The sequence below is a fragment of the Rhinolophus sinicus genome, linkage group LG01 (assembly GCF_036562045.2).
Source record: "Rhinolophus sinicus isolate RSC01 linkage group LG01, ASM3656204v1, whole genome shotgun sequence".
Taxonomy (NCBI): domain Eukaryota; kingdom Metazoa; phylum Chordata; class Mammalia; order Chiroptera; family Rhinolophidae; genus Rhinolophus; species Rhinolophus sinicus.
Window position 1 is genome coordinate 122417254 of NC_133751.1, and position 23885 is coordinate 122441138.

General features: G+C 32.6%; 1 protein-coding gene across 3 annotated transcripts in view; it reads right to left on the reverse strand.

Annotated features, from left to right (window-relative positions):
• DPP10 (dipeptidyl peptidase like 10) overlaps nt 1-23885 on the reverse strand; it is a 1304160-nt gene that overhangs the window by 55470 nt on the left and 1224805 nt on the right. For all 3 annotated transcript variants that reach the window (XM_074335439.1, XM_074335432.1, XM_074335443.1), the window contains exons 11-13: nt 14673-14796; nt 9173-9211; nt 4082-4189 (exon numbers count right to left, since the gene is read on the reverse strand). In XM_074335439.1, coding sequence (XP_074191540.1) covers nt 4082-4189; nt 9173-9211; nt 14673-14796 — 271 coding nt within the window. The remainder of the gene's footprint in view (nt 1-4081; nt 4190-9172; nt 9212-14672; nt 14797-23885) is intronic.

The window sequence follows — 23885 nt, forward strand, 5'->3', positions numbered from 1 at the left end:
ATCAGCTCTCATGAGCAAAACCTGGTATTGCTGCATAGAGAAAGTGAATGGATTCACTGACATACATAATATTTCATTTAACACGATTTTGGAAGTTGACAGGACAATTGCTTATGCTTATGAATCTGAACACTTAACACAATTGAAACACTGCTTATCCCATATTTGAGATAAAAAGTTGGCTATATCTTTGAGAAAAAACTCTCTTAACCTCAGACTGTATTGCAGGATGTAGGATGCTATAGTTTTAAATATGGGAATTTCAGAATTTAGAAGTCCACATAAAGAATGCTATGAAGGAAACAGGTGGGGGGTATACCTGATGTGATCAAAAGTTTAATGGTCTGAGGTTAGGTAAAGGAAGTTTTGCATCATTGTTTGATTCAGGAACTGCATAAACTGATATTAATACTGCAACTCTACTCAGAAGAACAATTACTTTAGCTATATAGATTTTTGGAAAAGTCCATTTTTAGTTTTATAAATATTGTTATTATGAAATGTGTAAGAGTAGAGAAAATGCTCACAAGTTCTGCTTTCACATATTCATATTGAAAGTAATCTAGCTATATATATATATATATATATATATATATATATATATAACCTATATATGTACACATAACTGTATATATACATATATAGTTATTTTTGATGCTGAAATTTCAGTTCATTTAATCAAAACTAAAGAAATGATCCATAATACAAATAAGCCTTATGTACAGTGACACTTATAATTACAACAAACTGCCACTAAATTAAACATAATAGTGATTAACTATGTAAATCCAATCAACGACATATTAATTTTCTAAAGAACTGTTTTTCAAAATTATTTACCATTATGGGAAAAGTAGGCTTTAAATTAAAGTTAAAATTTAAAATATCAGGATGAAATACTGTGGTTTACATAAAATTACAATCATAAGAAGACTAGAGGAAAACACATGAATTCCTTCTAGTTTTACTTTTTAAAATTACTTTAATCAGGGTCACTTTTGTAAATGAGAAAAAAACACTAACGTATTAGTAATGCCAAACATCACTCACTATAGTAAAAATAGCCTGAAAGCACTAATTTTGTAGGTTGGTCTCTAAGTAAAGGTTTTTATCTACCTAGTGATTGTGTAGGGCCGCAAAATGTTTGCAAGATTTTACTAATTTTATTTAGTAAGATACTTCAAACAGATAAATATATTCTCAGCTAATGGGGAAGCACTGAAATATAGCTACATATCAAGTACTTATAGCTAAGCATCAAGGTGTTGTTCTTCCTGACCACCCACTGCCAAGTTCTCTCCCCGCCATTTCTCACTTTCTGGGCAGGTCAGTTTTAAGTGGAATCCTCTCGCATGTCAGGGTTGGAGAATTAAGTTCATGAACTTGTTGAAACGATGCTGCTAACCTTTTTTGATACTGGAAGAATTATTCATTAAGAATTTGTACCAAGTGGACAAACAGCTAACCAAGTTTACTATTGAAAGTGCTGAAAAGGCTGTGTGAAAAAGTTAGATGAAAATGACCTGAACTTTTCACCAACAATCATAGCTCTTGCATCTCGACAATGTACCAGCTCGCGCGGCACTGTCTGTGAGGGAGTTTTTAGCCAGTAAACAAATAATTGTATTGGAACACCCTCCCTACTCACCTGATCTGGCCCCCAATGACTTTGTTCTTTACCTGAAGATAGAGGAAATAATGAAAGGAAGATATTTTGATGGCATTCAGGACATCAAGGGTAATACGATGACAGCTCTGATGGCCATTCCAGAAAGAGTTCCAAAATTGCTTAGAAGGGTGGACTAAGTACTGGTGTTGGTGCATAGCTTCCCAAGGGGAGTACTTCAAAGGTGACTACAGTGATATTCAGCAATGAGGTATGTAGCATTTTTTCTAGGATGAGTTCGCAAACTTAATTGTCTGACCTCATATGTCAGTATGGTAATCATAAACAATTTATGAAAGAGCCTTTTTGATAGCTATTAAAAATTGAGGCAAGAAGACTCATGCTATTTACTAAAAGTGTATGTGTGTGTGTGTGTGTGTGTGTGTAAACAGATATAAACTGTATCTACCTAAGCACTGCTCTCTTACTCATTAACAAAGTAAATTAATTTTAGCCATAACACCAACATACCCATAAGTAATCACACAGTCATGTTTATTTCTCAGTGATGCAAACCACAAATTGTCTGAATTGCAATCAGATTAGATTAAAATGTTTTCTCTTTCAGTGAGTTTTGCTATAATCTCCATGTAAAAGAAAAACAAAGTAAACACATCAGCTCCATGAATTTGTTCTGAATATTTCAGAAATAATGAGTTAGACTGCTTGTCAGTCTCGTTTGACTGGAGGGACAGAAGGTAATTTCTTCCCAAGACTTACAAAGGAACTTCTTTTAAGGCACAAATATCTCAGTTCCTACATTCCACCATCATCAGCCTCTCCCAATTCCACACTTTTTAAAATACACTATTTCTCTTTATAACTTGTAGTATATCTTGGAAATGTATATAGTATACTGATGTATGATACATATTTCCCTATCCTTCATTATATCTTATAAATATTCAAAATGTGCATGTAATTTTGATCACCTTGGATTTTACACTGCTTCTTGAATATAAAATGCTGGGTTTTAAAATTCAATAACACGTCACAGTCAATTATCATGTTTGGAAAGTGTGATTTAATTTTTAGACCAAAATATCTCCCTACTACTTACAATACCAAATAATACCAAAGTTTATTATTAGTTAGCAAAAGTTAATTAGGTACAGCAATTTGCTAGTGAAATTTCTTCCAGTTCGCATTAAAAAAAAAAAAAAAAAAAGTTCCCCAATCCCACCAGTCTGATTTAATCATTTAATAGTTGGGTACTGAATCACCAACATTTTTATTCATATATAAATGCATGCATTTATTTAGAAGATAAATGAGATCACATTATACATTAGTCTACAACCTGTTTTTCAGACTTAATGATAGACTATGAAAATTAATCTACATCTCTATTGTGGAAATTACATATGTTCCAAATTAGTTACTTCAGCTTTTATTAAAATTAAAGTTAAAATCATGACAATTATTTTAATATACAAACTTTGCGCAACTGTTGCATTTTAAGCTTCTCAGTCTAGATTTTGGGAACTCAAGGCACTGAGCTGCCCAATATAAATATGTATATAGATAATGATAAAAGCTTGAGAATATGCACAAAGCTTGAAGGTTCTAAGAACAAAAAGTAGCCAGGTTGCTTAGGGACCTTTTACATTTATATTTACTCCGTATTTTGTAAGTATGAAATTGATTCTTGGTTAGCTTGTTTGTACTAGTCTCATAGAAGATTTCAATTTATTCACAATGCTTTATCTTTATAAATTGTCTTCTACCTGTGAGACTAGGATGCTTATTTGATTTTAAAGGAAACTTGGTTTTTCATGAATAGTTGTAATTGGCAATTAGATTCAAATTGACTAATTAATCTAGTCATATTTAACCACTTTTTAATTCACTGATTTTTTTAATAATTAGATAAGTTGTATAAACTATTAACATTCACTTGAAGTTTAGAGAAAAAATAACGTTCCCCCCTATTTTTATCAGAAAGTCCATAAAAATATAATGTAGACCCTGTGTCTGACAGCACATGAAAAAATGTACTTTAGCCTGGTTTATAAACTATGCACTGTATTTTCTTTGTGAGCATACCATAATTTATTCAACTATTCAATTTTTGATGGACATTTAGGTTGCTTCAAATAATTAAATGTTTATAACATCTTGAAAGTATCACTTGTACAAAATAGGTAATATGTATTTGTTGAATAAACAAACAAACAAAAAATCCTCTAGATTGTCCTCAGGTCTTTGAAAGTAGGGGTGAGGTACTTTTAATTTATTCAATTCTATATCCCAAGGTCCTCAACTTATAGCAACCGTGTAGCTCACTAAATTTTGTTGAATGTTGAGACTGGTTTGTGGGAAGGTACAGTTTGAATTATGCTACAAATGTCACACAAGAATTGGGCCTTCATGAACATGACAGCAATGCAAGCAAACCAGAGAAGCAGCACTTACCTGGACAAGGAACATAGCTATGTGATGAAATTCTCCTCGACCTCCTTGCTTAACAGGAACTGTCATAAAGAATATGCTGCCATCTCTGGAAAACACGGGCTCCTCGTTCTAAAACATAGTAGTGACATAAAGATCTCAAAATGGCACATGAAATTTCTGCCTCCAACTATTGCTAATTCATGCTTAGATTAGACCAATGATTGATTTAGAATTAGTTTGGAAAATGGTCAAGTTATTTTAAAAATAAGTCATAGTATTTTTTAAAGGAAACTCAGTGATGCATTGTGTATATGTATGTGTTTAAGTGATGGGAAGGATGGGGAAGTTTCTTAAATACTGGATAGGAATGATTTACAATTAGACAAAAGACACTTTTTAAACTAGTTCAAAGCAGAACTTTTGTATCTTTACATAAGATATAATTGTATTTAGCAATTTATCCTTAAAAGATAAGGAAAACGTGAACATCTGCATCAACTTATCAAAATAATTTGTTTTTAACTTAGAAAAAAATTTAACATTCAATATTTAATATATTTCTCTGAAACCTTTTACTCAGCAACTGTAGTTACTTAAAGAAACATTTCTGATAATGTATACACACATTTATTGAAAATACAAAAACCAAAAGGCCACAAAATTGGAAGGTCTCCATTGAAAATTATTTAATTCAAATTTCCCATTCTCACTGCTCACCGCTCCACAAACACAAATGCCCGGTTGATGATTTTTTAATTAAACTCTAGTGGCATGTTCAATCAATGGAATTGTTATTGATAATTAAATGATGGAAGCTGTACATATAGATTGCTTTCTCTTGCTCTACGGGAAAATGGATTTACCTGACAAAACATTGAGTTCTTTCACGTTGGATTATTGAGAGTGATTATACATATGGTATAAAGAAAGGCTTTGAATGGCTTACCAGTGCCTTTAGCTGATCTGGCCCTCCACTGATCTCATTTTCCTCCATTCTCCTGCTTCTTCCTTGTGCATGTTTCTGCTCCAGGGTCTTTGCACTGTTCATTCCCCTAGTCTGGCCCTTTCTCTGATTTCTTTCATATTTCTCCTCTACTCTACCTTATCAGTGAGGTGTTTCCTGATCAACCTATGTAAAGGGTGATCAGGAAACCAGATCATCCAGCTCTATATGAATCTCTCAGAACCCTTCACTTACTTTTTATTTTTCCATAGAATCTAACACCAATCACCATATTACATCCTATGCATGTGTGCATTTTTTGCATATGAATATATGTGTGTATGTATGTAGGTAGGTACACAGGTAGACAGGTAGGTAGTGTTTCTCTGGAATGTAAGCTCCCTGACGCAGGACCCTTGTGTTCTTCACTGTGATATCTTCGGAACCTGGGATAGTGACTGTCATAATTGTGCTTAATATTTACTGAATGAATAAGTAAGCTAATAGCTATTTTAATCATCTCAGACTCTGATTCTAGCTTTATTAGTAAGAACATCCCTTGATAGAAATATAAGGATACTATTTTCCTTGTCCATTTCTTGGACACTCATGAAAATATGATATCTGTAATAAATTAAAAACTCTGAAGTAATACACAATTCAAGGATGGGAAATTGCATTACTGGGCATATAATAAATTCTGAAAAGATACTTGACTGAGAGAATCACATCTTTCAACTATGATAGAATTAATAATTCTGTATGTTACATCTCTTGTGCCTGTTGGATATCTCTGTCTTTGCTTTTGCACATGGGGTTTCTTCTGCCTGGAACAGAAGACTTTTCTGTCTTCTTTTTTTGTGCTAAATTTTACTCATTTTTTTACTTAAATGCATGAAACAAAAAACATTTCCAAATTTCCCTAGTTAGAGAGTCTCTTCTAGTTAGGAAATTCTTTTCAGAGAGTCTAAAAAGTATCCTGTATTCATCTCTATCATGGTTTTCAAGGCACTCTATTATATGGTTGACTTCCTTCAAAGGAGCAAGTAATAATTAAAGGGAGTTTGCAATTTTGTCTTTTTAGCTGTGTTGCCTAGAACGCAATAGGTGTCCAACTCATAATTAAATAGATGAATGCATGTGTTCAATGGACAAAAATATTTGTCTGTATATATATATATATACACACACACACATATATATATAAACATATATATATATATATATATACACACACATATATATATATATATATATATATACACACATATATATATATATATATACACACACACACACACATACATATGGTCACTTTATCACACTTATTGCAACCTATTGGCTCCTTCCTTATTCAATAGTCTCCGTTTGTATTTTGCTCCCAAAATAAATTGCTTTTTTATGGTGTGGGGATATCTTAATAGTCTCCTTTTTATATTAGTGCCCTTCTCCCTCAATTCTGGTGCCTTAGAAATGGTTCAGTAAAGGAGCACAAGGGGTCTATAATCTTAGATGCATTGCTGGGCTTAAAAATCTTCACCACCAGACACTATCTGGCTATAAACTTACAGCTCCAGGCAGAACATTTTCCTATAAACAAATAAAGGAAGTGGAACCAATCTCACTGTCCATTTTCCTGACCTTAAGCACATCAGTGCCTGTGACAACAGGGCGATGAATTGGAGATACTAAACATTATCCCTTGATCAAACAGTTTGTACATTGGTTATCCCAACTGTAAGTCTCATGTAGCTAGAGCAGACATGTCCACTACTCTCTGCTCTTCTTACTGTGCAGAAAGTCAGCACGTGTGATAATTATAGTAAATTTCTAATTGTCTTAGAAATTTCCTTCATCTCAAAATTACTACCATTCTCATCTTTTAAATTTTATCAAATTCTAAGTATTTCATGGAATTTCTTAGAGCTTCTGGAGAAAAAATAAACTGAGACAAAACTACCACCTGCATCTTTTACTGAATAATTGATAACTGATTTCTTTGCATTGAAAAATAGTTTCTATTAAACATTCATAAAATTGGTATCTAAAATGTAGATAAACATAAACCCAAAAGAGCATGTATTATGATGATGTATGTTAGATGATTATAAATGTCACTGGCAAAAAAAACCAAAAAGAAGCAAAATACCAATATCCATATATTATTGTTTTCCGTTGTTCTTATTTTCAGTACTTAACTCAATTTTGTGAGAGTCCATTATTGTCTACAAAATCAGGGTGTGTTTTTTCCCCCTCAATTTCATTTTGTATATTGGCTAAGATTAAAAATTCATATTAAGATAGATGATAGATGATAGATTATATAGGTAGGTAGGTAGATCAATAGATAGATGATAGATAGATGATAGATAGATAGATAGATAATGTGTGCCTATCGTTCAACCGAGAAAAGGTTTAGCGTATTTACAATCCTCCTTACTCTTTTTGTTTATTCAGCATCTATTAATAGAGCTTTTCTTATAACCCTATTTTGTATTAGACATTTGTTTTATAATGGGGGACAAAAAGTGAATTATCTTTCCTGTCCTTGTGAACTTAGCAAAAAAAAAAAAAATCACAGAAATAATTCTGTAAGTATTACACAAAGATTACACTTGAGTTTAAAATAACTTGTATTGGGGGATGTGATTTGGTTAGGGTGGTCGGAGGAGGTGATTTATTAAGTAGGTGACTTAAAGTGAGGTTTGCAAAATGAGTAGCCTTTCCGTAATAAAGTATTTGAGACTTCTGCCCAGAAGGAAGCATTCATACAAAGTCTTTGTGTATATGAGGGCTAACATTACTAGAATGGAGAAAAATGGCTGAATGGATGGTAGGACACAACACTGAAAATACTTTCAATTTAATCCTGTGTAGACCCTTTTAAGAATGTTGGTCTTTATCTGTAGAACAAAAGGATAGACACAAATTGTTTTAGTTGTGAGAGTAAAGTATGAGTGTGATGTGGGCAGTGGGTGATGTGGGTAATCAAATGTGTATTTTGAAAAGGTCACTCAGCCAACCTGCAGTGTGGAGAACAGATTGGCAGGTGCCTGAGGGGTCAAGTGTTCACCAGTCAAGGACAACTGCAGTACCTATAGTTTGATCTTGGACAATGTTTGTGAATGGTACAAAAGTAAATGATTTGAGATCTTTGAAAGTAAAATCAAAGACATGGTGATGAATATATGGAGATAAGGATGAGAAAAGTTTCAAGAATAACTACTATGTTTATGATTTTAATAGCTGGATGGATAATTATACCCTTTACTCCTCTGATAAAAAAGCATAAAACTGACTAGAAAAAAGGTGTGTTCAGTTTGGACCTGCAGAGTGTGCGGTTACTTTTATAGATTTAGGAGGAGATAACAAGCATGAATTTGAATGTCTCAGAACTAAGATAAGTGAGCTGCCTGGGGCTATACATTTGGAGGTCTCAGTATATGGGTGGCAATTGAAACTATAGATAAGTATGACACCTAGGGAGAAACTATAGAACAAAACATCACTTTAAAGAACAAAACAATTCAAAATCAAAACAAAACAAACACTTCTCTTTACAAAAAGTAGTGATGGAGTTAGTAGTAAAATGGGTTCAGGCATAAGTGGGTAATCTATTTGAGTTTCCTTCTGAAATGTCCAGTATGAGACCATGTTGTGAAGATGTCTGGTATTGTGATCATCTGGATTCCAGCCTCATTTATGTCACAAATTAGCATTGTGACACGCCAGCATACATTCAAAGAAAGAAGCGTTCATCTGAATAATCTCTACATAAAGAATTTATGGAGAGGTTTGGTCGTTTTTCTGGGCAATTTGAGTAATGCTAGTGGTTTCCAGTTTTGATGTGTTGAAACTTTTTTTAATGGGTCACAACTTTTTCTGTTTCATTTACGCAAAAGTTTATTTATATGAATGACCCTGAAAATAGATCATGGTAGTTATTCTACAACTTATGTCCTATAGAAAACAGAAGTAATCTCTGCACAACTGATGTCATAGAAAGGCCAAGTCATAAATATTTTCATAGAAAAGACAGTCAAACATAGCAAAGCCATAAAGTCATATTACTGAAATAAGTTTTGAGAGAAAGTTATCACATAACAAATGGGTGAATCGGATGGACACAATGGCCAAAATGTGACATAAAGAGTCCACCTATACCATACCTGTTTAGAGAGCCATGTGTCTGATGTCATCTCATATTTCTGAAACAAAAAATATTAGCTCCATGAAACATCTAAAGATCAAAAGGAGCATGCATCAAATTAACAATTTTTACACTGTTGTCCTTCACGCACTTTTTTTTCTAACTTTGGTGAAATGCCATGAAAAATCCCGCTGTCATTTATGATTTAAACTGAATGAATAATTAGAAAAAATGAGATTAAATAGTGATTTAATAATAACAATTTAATAATTTAATTTGGTGAACTCCAGCAGAATTCCTGGTAGTATGCCCCAGGAATGCAAGATCATTTTCCAGCTCTGTTTGATTACCTCATTCAAACTGTTTGGAACCACTAGACACTGACTGTCTCTTTTCACCTCTAGGCATCATCAGGAAAGAAAATTATTAAATCGTTCAAAAGAACTGGGCAACAGCCAGGAATAAAATTAGAAGGTGGACAGTGTTTCAACATTTAATGTACTCTTCACCATAGTCATTTTTATCCTCTAAGGGGAAAAATTTGAAATGAAAATATTTTATGTTCCTTTAAAATAATCTTGCAAAACATCAGAACCAAAATCATGTTTCAAAAAGCAAAATTAAACTAATTTAATCTCAAGTTAAATATATGTAGATAAAAACAGTAACACTGTTTACATGTAGTAATTTATGAAATATCTTGTAGTTTTCTTGAAAAAAAATTATTCTATAAGAAAAGTGTTCAAAAGAAAAAAAAACACTAAATCACAATATAGTTGAAATTTTATCTGTATGTACAGGTACTCATTCAAAACTGTTACTAATAATAATTTATAGATTTTTTTGTTTGTTTTTTTCCAGCTTCCCTTTTAAAAGACTTTCTATTATTACATCACAGTTAACCACTTTCTCCTTTCAGAGCTTTTTTATTTCAGTAGATTTTATCTACATGCAGATATCAAGGAAATATCTAAATAAATCAATCCTTGATTTTTTATTTGCACCTCAACAATAACTATTCTTGATATCTATAAAACACAGACATAAGACATATCAATTGCCACTGCTCATTAGTATCACTAAGTTTTGGTAGAATCCATGAGAGTCCCACATTTCACATGCAATTATTTGTCTTATTGTTTCATTTATAGCAGAAAGTAAAATATTTTAATTCTATAAAAAATTAAATACAATAGAATATCAATAAAGTATCAAATCAGTAATATGATAGGGTTCCTATATTTTTTATTGAGGCATTTTAATATATCCTGCCATTACCTATATAGATTATCTATAGAGAAGATGATAGGTTTTCTCTAACTAGCATATTTGCATGCCAATTTTCAAATGACTTAATAATCAGCTGAATAAGAAACCCTCTAAAACACTTCAACAAGTAAATGTTGGAATCCTAGTCAGTCTAGGAGTTAGCTAGGTGAAAAAGGATGGTTGAATATGTTTTCTAATAATGACAAGCTAAATGTAAAGAGAATCAGTCAAACACAGCAAGTAAATGGCTGACTCATCTACTTCATTTCCACACCTATGCTCCCCATTCCCATCAAAGAGAAATGTCTTCATCTTCATTTCTCTCTTTTATAAACCATTAAAAACTATTTTAAAAATATTGAAGTATAATTTGCATATAGTGAAATGTACAGATCTTAAGTGTATGTGATGAATTTTGACAAATTTATTTACATCCCATCAGGATATGCAACCTTACATTCCCTCACAAATTCCTTCCTGCCCCTTCCAAGAGGTTCCAAAAAGGCAACATACTTCTGAATTCTTTCCCATACATTAGTTTTCTTGTTTTAGAAATTCAGATAATTGAGATCATGTATCATGTACTGTTTTATGTGGGGCTTCTTTAACAACACATGTTTTTGAGATTTGCTCCTACTGTTGAGTGTATCGATATTCTGCTTCTTTTTAGATTGCTGAGTAGAATTGCCTTGTGTAGATATGCCTCATTTTGTTTATCCATTCCCTGTTACTGGACAATTGGATAATTATCAGTGTTTAGCTATTGTGAATAAAGCTTCTCTAAAGACTGATTTTTTTAATAAATCCTTTGGTGGATATAGGTTTCAATTTCTCATGCAAGTATCTAGGAATGGAGTTACTGAGTATGTTTCTCTCTATATAAACAGTTTACACATACACATATGTATGTTTAATTTTACTTGAAACTGCAAAATCATTTTATAGTAGTTGTATCATTTTACACTTCTACCCACAAAGAATGAGAATTGTAATTCTTTACATTCTCATCAACAGTTAATTCTGTCACTGTTTGTGTTGTTGTTTTAATTTTAGTCATTCTAACAGCTTGTAGTGTTACCCCATTATGATTTAGTCTATATTTTCCTAATGTCTAGTGATGTAGAAGACTTTTCCATGCATTTATTATTTCCTTGTATCTATTCAGTTTTGAACTTTTTATTGGATTGTCATTTTATTATTAAGATTATGTATTTCTTTGTCAGATACACATTTTGTAAACTATTTTCTCTCAATCTGTGATAAGCTGGTCAATTTCCTAATGATGCCTGTGACAAGAAGTTTCTAATTTTGATGATGTCTAAGGTATTCCTTTTTTTTTTTTTATGCTTAATGATTTTTTGCTTATTAGGTATAGTGAAAATATGCCATATTTTCATCTAGAAGATTGACAGTCTGAGCTCTTAGATTTAGGACTGCAATTTATATCAAATTAATTTCAGTAGATGGTATGAGATAGATGTCAAACATCATTGAGTTTTTCATTTGGCTATTCATTGTTCCAACACCATTTTTCCCTATTGAATTGTTTTGGCACCTATGTTGAAAATCAATTGATCATATAAATAAGGATCTATTTCTGGAAACTCTATTCAGCTCAATTGATATATTTGTGTGTTCTTATGCCTTCACTACAGTTTCTCAGTTTCTGTGGCTTTCTAGTTATTCTTGAAATCAGTTAGCGCAACTCCTCCAACATTGCGTTTTTTACAAGATTGTTTGGGCTCATTAGGTCTTTTTACATTTCCATATACATTTTAGAACCAACTTGTCTGTTTCTACACACACAAAAAAAAGTCTGCTGGGATTTTAATCAGTATTGTATTAAAACTAGAGTTCAATTTGAGTGGAATTTACATCTACAATAGTAAGCCTTTCAATGAAAAAACATGGCATAGCTTCTATTTATTTAAGTTTAAGTTTTCTTTAATGCCTTTTAGCAATGTGGTAGTTTTCAATATCGGAATTTTTTCACACTATTTGTTAAATTTGTCCTTATTATTTAATGTCTTTAAATATTTTAATGGCATTTTTGTTTATTTTCCATCACAATATTACAAATATATAGAAATATATTTTGTTGCTTCGTAATTCTTTATTTTGATAGAAGTGCAAACTTACAGAGAAGTTAAAAGACAAGTTTAAGAAACATCGGCATATCCTTTAGACATATTCTGTATTTATTTATTTTTTGCTACATTTGCTTTATATATATATATATATATATATATATATATATATACTGTTTCTAAGCCATTTGAAAGGAAAGTGGAAGTGCATTTTTTAAAAATCAATTAAAAGTTAGAAATAATTTTTTGTAAACAATTTGACAGTAATTTTGAGGCATTGTATCCATTTACCCCTAAATAATTCAGTGAGCATTTCTTAAGAAAATTACAGTATTCTATATATTTACTTATCTTTAACAGTAAAGTGATTAAAATCAGGAAATGAAACAAACAATTGAAGTTATCACATTGACTTGTGAATTGTGACCTATTATAGTATTTTTTGTACATTTCTTACTTCTTGTTTATACAATAATGTCATCTACAAATATAGTTTTACTTCTCCCTTACCGATCATGATGATACTTATTTCTTGCCAAGTTGCTCTGATTAAACTCTCTAATAAAGTTAGCATAATAGAGTTAGAATGTATATCCTTATCTTATTGTAGATATTAAAGAGAATAAGAAAAGTTTCACCATTGAATATGATATTTAATGGGGTATTTTGTGGGTATTCTTCATCAGATTGGGGATATTACTTTCTACTAATTTATGTTAAAGTTATGAGTGTTGAGTTTTTGTCAATTTTTTTTTATAATCTACTGAAATATTTTTTTTTTTCTGTTAAGAGATGAAAGACATGGATTGGTTTTTCAACATCAATCTTAAACTCTCAGGATAAATCCCATTTACTCATGATGCACTATTCTCTATATTGTGGAGGAATGATATATTAATATGTTTAAGGATTATTTTGTATGTATGTTCATGAGAGATATCAGTCTAAAATGTGCTTCCTAATAATATCCTTGTCTATAAGAGTAGCACAGTCCTGACTTTGATAGATAGCTGACATACAAGCAGATGAACTTATTCCTGCAAGATTTGATTTAAAGATTTATCAAAAGGAGTCCATCTGATTCTCTCTCTAATGTACTTCCTGTACTTGCATGGCTAAGCATTGAACAAAAGACTTAAGAAGTCCTTTACATAGATAGCTGGAGTTCTTCTCTATATATCTCCAAATTCTGTGTTACTTGCCTTGCAAATTTCAGCCACCAATGGCCTCAACCAAATGCTTCTTCCTGCCTACATGGATCAGTGATGCAATGTGGTTTTCTTGGGCACAGTCTCCTTGCACTGTGATCTCAAAAGTGTCACCAACAGGAAGTCATATCTAAGCTCATCTTGTATATTTCCTTTATTTCACCATTTATGTGGTGATCCTCTTGTTGTGGAAAATAGGTGTTTAATGTATTTTGTACAATTTTATAGTTGATTATAGCAGAGAAGCTACTCTGATAACATTTACTCCATCGTGTCCAGAAACAGAAGTTCAAAAATTCTAGTGTTAAATAATTGGGAATCCTTTACCAAGTACCACATATATCATATAACAATTTAAACTGATTACATTATTTCCTCTACTAAGAATGTTTAAATGACACATATATAATATATTTCAGAGTTTATAAAAAGTGATTATAGAAATCTAAATATAACCTGCTTTCAAAACACAGTGTCCTAAAATATTTTTTTTTCCTATTTTTAACTCAATTTAAAGACAGACACTGTCTGCTGCTTTTTATGACTAGTCTGAACTACAAAAAAAAAAAAAAAAGAAAAAAAATGAAGTTTTGGAATATGTTTAAAGAAGACAGGAAAGAAACATCCATATTCCCAAGTTAATCAAAGTCAAAGTACAAAGAGACATCCCATATTTGAGAATGAACTAACAAGGCTTGGACTACCTTTTATACTGTATAAGAATGCAGTTTTTGTAAACTTAGTTTGTTCTCTTCTGCTCATCTTTTGCATTTCTCATTTGAAAGTTTGGAAGTTTTATGGATTAAAGTATATACTCCTAATAGAATGACTCTTTTGCTACTACCTTTGGAAGTTAAATACTGAAGTCTTTGCACAAAGGGTTGCCTGATACCTCTGTGAATGGCAGCACAAACTACTTCATCTTAAGCATATGAGAAAAGTACATTATACTTACTCTACTACACGCACCAGTTGTGGTCTCACAGACGGTGAGGATAGAGATGTTCTGAGGTCGGTTTAACCATCTGACCACTGTCTTGGTATTGCTTACCCATTTCACCATTGTGATATAGTATTCTCTAGTTTGGAAACAAAATTAAAATTTACATTTAGAACCAGAGAATGTGTATAGTACCAATAATATACACTTGTTTTATGCAAGACTAAATGAAACACTATAAGGATGTCACATCATATGAATATCTATTTATGTGTATATACGTATCTACTTTTTCAAAAATTCACATATATAAATACAAACATATGAGTATGTATGTATGTATGCAAACACATGCACATATACATACATACACAAATATACAGAAAATTTGAGAATAACATTGAAAGTGAATGGTTTCCAGAAAGGAAATCCTAGGAAAGATAAAAATAATCAAGATGTTAGACATATATGGATAATTTGTTATCTTCTACTTCTTAGTACTAACATATGTGCAAATTAAGTATATTTTTTCTAAGGCATAGTCTATTATACGAGGTGTGATCAAACAATATAGTGAATGTTTAAATTTTAAAAAAAATATTACAGAAAAGGCACATTGCCATTAATCTCTCTCAAATTACTCCCCCTCACTTCGAACACACTTATCCCATTGTCCTTGCCACATTCTGAAGCAGTTCTGGAAGTCCTCTTTCATGAGTATCTTTAGCTGCACTATTGTGGCTGCCTCAATGTCCTGAATAGATTCAAAACATTTTCCTTTCATGGTCATTTTGACCTTGGAGAAGAGCCAGAAGTAGCATAATGCCAGATCTGGTGAATAAGGTGGATGAGGACACACCATAATATTTTTATTTGACAGAAATTTATTTGCCAGAGCATTGTCATGATGGAGGATGATTTACGGCACACTTTAAAGCACACCTTCTCTCAACTGTAGTTCACACCTGACTGACTGTGCCAAACAAGTTGAAACTTGTCACACAGTTACCACTAAGGTTCCATGTGCCACTTCCTGTTTTGAAGATCCCTGCCTTTCTGTTGGATGGCACTCAGCAGCAGCATTCACCGTATATTGTGATCACAACAGAAAGGCTCCGTGTCGCACATCACTTTTCGTACGGCAATTTCTGTCAAATAAAAACATTACGGTGTGTCCTCATCCACCTTATTCACCAGATATGGCACCATGTGACTTCTGGCTCTTCCCCAAAGTCAAGATGATTCAAGACATCAATGTAGCCACAATAGCACAACTGAAGACACTCATAAAACAGGACTTCCAGAACTGCTTTAGAAAGTGGTAAGAATGATGCAATAAGTGTGTTCAAAGTGAGAGAGGGGATTTTGAGGGGGATTAATGAGGATGTGTCTTTTACTGTAATAATTATTTTTATATTTAAACATTCACTGTATTTTGTGACCACACCTGTATTTCTTTAAAACATAATCAATAATCAATTAAAAGGCAAAGCTTATTCTTGACTTGATTCTTATGCGTGACCTCCATGTTATTTCACTTTATCCATAGGGACTTGGACTACAGAGCCATGAATGGCTTGTTTCGGTGCTTGTCACTTCTGGGTGAAGGGCCAGAACCAATCTTACTCATAGTGTTTTCACAACATTTTTAAGCTCTTCTTTATTTGAAACAGTATAAAACAGAAAAGGATCAAACTGAAGGAGATGAGGAGCCTACTGAATATTTGGTACAGTGAGGATACTAATTAGTGGGGCCTATGATGTTTTCAGTCTGGTTGTATATTGGGAAAATTTATATTTTTTCCTTTATAATGCATATGTCTTTCACTGTAGATTCTATGATTGGAAATTTACATAATATGTCACAAAACCCCTAACCCACACAGAACAAAATACAATCATCAACATTGATTCAATTTATAAAAAAGCAAACAAAAAACAAAACAAAACAAAAAATTTTCCAACAAGTTTGCTCAGTTTCAGAATACATGAGATGCTTTAGCAATGGCTTTAAAAGTGTCTTCCATGTGTATTTTTAAAATCAATCCATCCAGTTATTATGTGACTTAAAAAAAAAATCACGTATGGAAGAGAAAACCTTCCTATACAAATCACCTGTTCTTATGAACATCTGGGTTAGACTTTCAGCTACATGAATCTTACATTTCTAACACTACTGCTTCTGCTTCCTCAAGAAAACCTGTTAGCCCAGCAAGGTGAAAATGTCATTAGAAGGGCAAGCATAATTTGTCATACAGTGGAGCCCGCCTTATTTTCTTCAACAACCTCTTTAAGACATCTGGCAGCTTTACCACCAGCTGAGTCTCACCTGAAAATTGCCGAGAGAATCAGTGAAATCATAGTATCAAATTCCCTAAAGAGAGTAACAAGGCAACTTTGAATGAAATATGCAACTGGTTTAGGATTAATCTTTGCCCAAATCAATGGGCCTTGCAGTTCTTCGAAGAATGATGTCCTGTTTATTTTCTCTGTGTTTTGTTTAAACTGCTTTATTTTGCATGCATTATTATATTTGGCAGTGTGAATACTAACAAGGGGAAATATAGATATTAAACTTTAATAGAATTATCTAGAGGATTTAACATGGAGAAAAATGATCGTGGATACTATAATCAATTAGGAAAGGAAATGCTGACTTCTGACAACACATATTTCCGATTAATTGGTATAAATGTTGTTGGAATTGAAGTAAAAATAATATTATTGTAAACAATTTACCAAAGACTGTGAAATCAAGGAGGGCATATTTATGGCAAAAATCTAGATAGAACTGATGTGTGTATAAAATTTTTTCAAACCAACCCAGACATTTGTCTCAATTAACTAAAATGAGTAATATTATCTTTTGTGCCAAGTGAGATAAACTAACATGAAATATTTAAAAAATAAATAGCAACAACAGCAACAGCAAAACAGAATTTAAATATTCATCTTCATTTTTTTCCCCTTTCAAAATAGCCCTCAAGTGAAATATTGCTAGAACATCTTTTTTGTAATGTCTTCACAGACATTGACACATTATATTTATTACCTATGAGGGAAATTCTTGACTTTTAAAAAGGATCTCATATTTGAAAAACAATTAAAATTCAACTAGTGCAAATCTACGTGAATAAATTATTTTTTACAGGGAACACTAACTTAGATGTAATATTAAGTTAAAAATCATTAACTTATAATCATAGCACATATTTATTTTTGATTTAATAATGTGATTTTGTGTGTTCTTTATAAGCAAAATTTAGTCTCATGTGAGATATCTTAGTATATATCTTATTTATAATCTGAAGAATGAGAGTTCTCCCCAAAATTGAACTTCTAAAGAATTTCGGGGGTAATTTCAAACCATTGAAATTTCTATGATAAAATGTTGGAATTGTCCAAAATGAAAGTTAAAGTGGAGTTTGACACATAAGGAAGGAAAGATATATTCACTAACTAAATCACATCCTGTATTCTTTCTTTATCCCAGGATCCCAGGTGGATATCTCTTTATGTTTCATATCTACTGATTCAATTTGTTCGGAGGTATTCAGGCTTCCTTTGAATAAGGGAGTAGAGAAGAGCCCTTACCTGGAAATGTCACTCCTTGGCCTGCCTGTTGCAGATGTGGTTGTCCTCCTGGAATGCCATCTCATGAACACATTAGATCTGGTGTCCCACGACCAGTGGCCAGCGAAGTGCCCCTTCCTTATAAATCGCTTTCCTGCTTATTCCCAGTCTCCATGGCTCTGTGTTACCCAGGAAGTCCTCGAGGATCTGGTCCTCTTGAGCCACAGAGACAGAGACAAGCGGGTTAGAGGGATTGCACTCAAGTCAAGAAAGACTTTCTATCAGCTGGGTGGTCTGGCACAGGAGATCTAATTGTTCACAAGGGTATGTGGCATGGAGGCCCCTGCATCACCTGCAGACAGGTATGTGTTTTGATTGGCTTCCTTTGTTCACAACATAATCTTTGTATACATATAGTTACATTGAGTTCATTATTTTCTAGATAATCCAGGATCTCTGCTTATAAGTGTGTTGTGATGGCATTCATGACCAACTCATAGCTCCTGTCCTCTCCAGACCTCTCTTAATAACTATGCATTACTTGTAATGGGAGACATTTTGGACACTTCCATGAACATAGATGTTTATTAATTAGATTTTCTTGGAAGGCACAGCTACTTCTTGGCAGAATAAGAGATGTAGACTAGACATACATAAATGAAATAGGAAGAGAAAGCATGGTAGTATCAAGGCTAGTGTGACAGGGCAAAATGACACTGTAACATCAATGGTCAATGGTACAGGCTGAGAATAATGGGTCATAAAGAGTGGATGACTAAAGAAAGATTTCAAATAAGTAAAATAATGTCAATGACACAGAGTGAGGACAAACCAAAGACAAACCACTACCTTTATTCTTCAGCCTGGAGATGTCTAAACATAAAGGAAAATCGCTTTCCCAAAAAGTGTGACAAATGTCTAGCCCGTGGAAAAATCTGCATGGTTCAATATCATTAAAAAAAAAAAAATCTTTCCACAAGAACATAATCATTTTTAAATTCATACCTATAAATTCCAGTAAAGATGCTGAATGCCTGTAATATCTTAAAGTCATAGTATAACAGTTTACAGAATGTTTCTTCCCCTTAGGATGAGATAAATCATCTAACTTCCACTGGGCCTGAGGATGGGGGGGGGGTCGTTATCTTAGTTCCTATCATGCCTCATTCTGAAGAATCAACACAAATCATAATTCAAATAAAGATAAGAGTTTGGTCCGAATCACTGTTAAATAAAAGTTGCATTCATGATCAGAATTTTTCTGATGATGGATCTTTAGCTGAATTACTAACGATTTTTTGTTTTAAATGAAGGGAGTGTGGGGCAAGAAATTGGGAAAATGAATTATGCCTTTCTCCAATGAACATATTCTTTTAATTTCTTTTTAATACCATATAAATGAATTGAAATTTATTTTACATTCATTGACTAGAGTATAAGTATCTGATTGAAGGGAAGTTCTCTTTGGTAATAGGACTAGCTTGGGGACCTTTTCCTATTATAATTGTAAACACTAGTTTTTATAAATAGTTAAATCAACCAACCAAATAAACAATCAACAGACCAAAGCAAATGACCTAACACCTTCAAATTCAAAACAAATCTTGTTCTTTGGGGGCCAGGAAGAGTCAGCGGATATTGTTTGTAAGGTAGCTCAATTCATAAGAGAACATCTTTCTATATTCATCTTATTAATCTTCTTCCCTATTTAGATACATATATATATATATTCAATTATTATTATTGTCATTTTTGTGATTTTATTAGAAAGAAGAAGGCAATGAGATGGTCATATATGAAGTTCAAGTTTAGTGGAAAAAAAGGAAGAACAAAAAGAAAAATGTAGTTTATAACTGTACTAATAGAATAAAGTTAACTCACTGATTGTCATTTTACAGATCATCTGAAGATAACATAAAAATAATATAGTAGATGCTTAGATAGCACACCAAAAAAGATTAATGATGTAAATTATTACAAAGTGAATCAATTATTTAGGTATTTTGTTATTGTAATTTTAAGCAGTATATCAAATGATACTGGTATCTATGTTATGAAGATACTAACACATTCAAAGTCCAATAAGAAGAGAGGACATTTGATGGCTTTGATAGGACATGGTGAAAGTATGTTACTAACAAATTACTTTATGCATGTTTATACATATATTTTAAAAAAATAAAAATGATTTGGTATTACTTGGGATTTATGGGAATCCTGCCACTAATAAATATAGGACTATTATCACTAATAATGGTACACAAATAATTTATATATTAGACATTTTCAAAAAAATATAAAAAATTTGAATTAGCTTAGAAAGATATCAGAATAACATGGTAAAGAAAACTAGAAAGATAGGTAAAGGGAACTAAGTCATAGAGGAAAGCAAGTGTTACCATAGGTAAACTCCATGTCCAAAATACACTAACTCAGACAATTAAAATGAGATCAGTTACAGGATCCACAACGCCCATGAAAAAATATGGCAGGTTTTCAGAAGCACGAGTACTACCTAGATAAATCATAGATGTATATGTTGTGTGAGTCTGTGTATGTGTGTGCATACATATAGAGAGACAGAGAGACTGAAAGACACACACGCACACAAAGACAGAAATGGAGACAGAGAAAGACAGAAACAGAGAAAGAACATTTCTCACATGGCTTCAGAATAGTCATTGTGTGTTCTTATGGACATCTCCAATACATTCCTAAAGTAATAACAACGATACATGTTTTAAGGCAAATGTTATCTTTAAATTATTTATACTGAATATTCTCCATTTGCCAGATCCATTCCCAAACTTTTCCCCCAAGGTTTCCAGAAGCTGAACTCTGCGATGAAGCTGCCTTGTCAACAGCAGACCTCTGCAGGAACTCAAAATTTCAGAAGTGAATTCAGGGTATTTATTGCCAGGGCCCACTCTCCATTAGGGCCTGGTTTGGCAGTGGCTGAACTGCAATACCTGTGGACAAGCCCTGGGGGTCCATCCTGTTCTTCAGCTACAAGCTTCTCCAGGTCTCATAAGTCAGCCTGACCCCTGGATCCTTCAGTCCTGGGCAGTAATAACTTTCTGCTATTGCAGACTCTAAGTTGCCTTCCTGTCTTTTGTGAGTTTCCCCTTAGTCCTGCCCATTTATTTGTTAATAGTTCCTTAATTAACTGTTTCATTACCCCTCTTGAATGTGTCACCTTTAAAATTTCCAGGACTCCGACAAATAAATTAGGAAAAATGATATGCTCTTTTAGATCTCAAGCATCTTTCTAACTAGGGAAGGTATAATAGTTTTCAGGCAAATTTTCATATAGCTAAAGTACTAAGTTTTAAATATTAGAAATACTGATAATCCTAAAACAAAGTCAAGAAAAATAAGAGCCTAGTTTCCATTTGATGTGCAGCTGTGAGTAGAGGAATGCAGCTTTCTTTTTTACACCATAGATATCTCAATTTTTTTTTCATGTTTGTGTATTTCTGGATCCAGCCAAGTAATATAATATCTGTACTCAAAGTGGCTAAATGCCGAAGATACAAATTTCATTGATCACCTTTTTTTTTTCTTTTTTTCTTTTTCTGTGAACTGGACTAAAGCTTTCACCAGGAACAAATAAGTAATAAGATATATTTCTGAAAAACTGAAATATAGGGACTATTTGAAAATACCAGTTTTGAAGTAAATTTTGATATTGAGTTTTCCAACAACAAAGAAAAGTAAATCATACACTTTGGTGCATTTCAAATGCCACAGTTGGCACTTACATACGTCCACGAAGCAGAAAAGGCAAAACTGTTATGTACATTGTGTAGATAAAGTATTCCAGGACTCTGTCCAAATTTTAGACCAACATCATTGCTAAACCAATATACCTGAATTACTGAATTACATTTAACTGTTTTTCCGTCACAGGAGTTTTTCTTGCTATCAGCAAGATCCAGTATATTATTCTGTATACTGGACTTCCAACATCTAAGGATATGTAATATTTCCCTGCAATGAGTCACTAGTTTTATCATATTGAACCTCAAATATTAAAGAGATAAACACTTAACTAATACTCTGATTAATGACAATTGTTTCCGTCTTTAGGAATTTTTGTGTTTGATGATATTCTGCTATAGCTTATCTGGTGAACTCATTAGAAACCCTTTCAACAAAATCAAGATCAGGAATCACTATCTTCTATTAGAGAGGAATCTGGATATTTAAAAATTGACCTCCATTTCAAAGGCTTAAAAAAAACTGGAGAATTATAAATTATTATTTCACGATTAGGGCATTCAGACCCAGAAAGAGGTAGAGTGAATTGTCCAAGATCGCATAATGAAATGGTGGCAGAGACGTGACTCAAACACTCCAGTCTAGTACCCTATCCTCTTAATTCAGAGCATCAAACAAATCAGAGAAAAAGATAAGAGTTAAGGATCACATAAAATATCAGTAGTTTTTATAGTTGTTTCATTTGTGACTAAATCTTTCATGGCTGGTAGATCAAGCTCAGAAATAGAGGTTTCTTTCTAATTTGGTCAACCATATTTCATTCTATGTGTCAATTCAGATGGTTCTTTAAGGTCTTCCATCACAACCTGGATGCGATGCTCTGCAACTTACTAAGACAGGCTTTAGTTTGTTTTCTAACTCTGCTACAGACTAATCCTGAGGGTCTATCTCAACCATGTGTTTTGTTTGTTTGTTTGTTTGTTGTGTGTGTGTGTGTGTGTTTTAATCTCTGGCCATCATCTTTTCCACTAATAAAAGGAGCAGCTTACATTAGGTAGTTAATGAGGGCCCCTCCACTGTAAGCATTCCATAAAATTTTATTACCTTTCAATTAGGAAAAATTTCCACACACAGCAGGCTGTACTTTCTGTGAAAATCCCCAACTGTGATGACATTTTCCCAAATATGTTAATGAACAACATTTGAGTGGAATTTCTTTTTGAGTCAGTCACCTTGCATTGATTGATTATTGATGTCTTCAGAATACACTTTAAGCTTAAACCCATATCATTCAATGTAGTGTGAAACTATTTTTCAAAATCAGCTGCCTGTCTCATATCATTTTTAGGTCTGTTTTAAATTTTAAAGAGATGTGATACTGTGTTTCCCCAAAAATAAGCCTTAGCCAGACAATCAGCTCTAATGGGTCTTTCGGAGCAAAAATTAATATAAGACCAGGTACATTATATTATATTATATTATATTATATTATATTATATTATATTATATTATATTATATTATATTATAAAGACCCAGTCTTATATTACAGTAAAATAAGATCGAGTCTTATATTAATTTTTGCTCCAAAACATTCATTAGACCTGGTTGTCCGGCAAGGTCTTCTTTTCGGCAAAACATGGTATTTGAAAGAATAACACTTGAAGTCTGAGACTACTGTGGATTTAAAAATCTTCATGGTTATTTGATTGATGTTCACTATTGTAGATATTGCTAATATTAAAATTATGTTCCTGACAATAAATTGTGTTTCTTTTCTCCCCACTTACACTTCTTAAATAAGAATGCTTCTTATGTAGGATATTTACAATCAAAATCTCATTAAGTTACCCTGCCTGGAAAAGAAAGCTAGAGAATCATTGGCAAGTTGTAGGGAGAAAGTTGAAAAAACTGCACAAATTTTAAGGAGATTATAC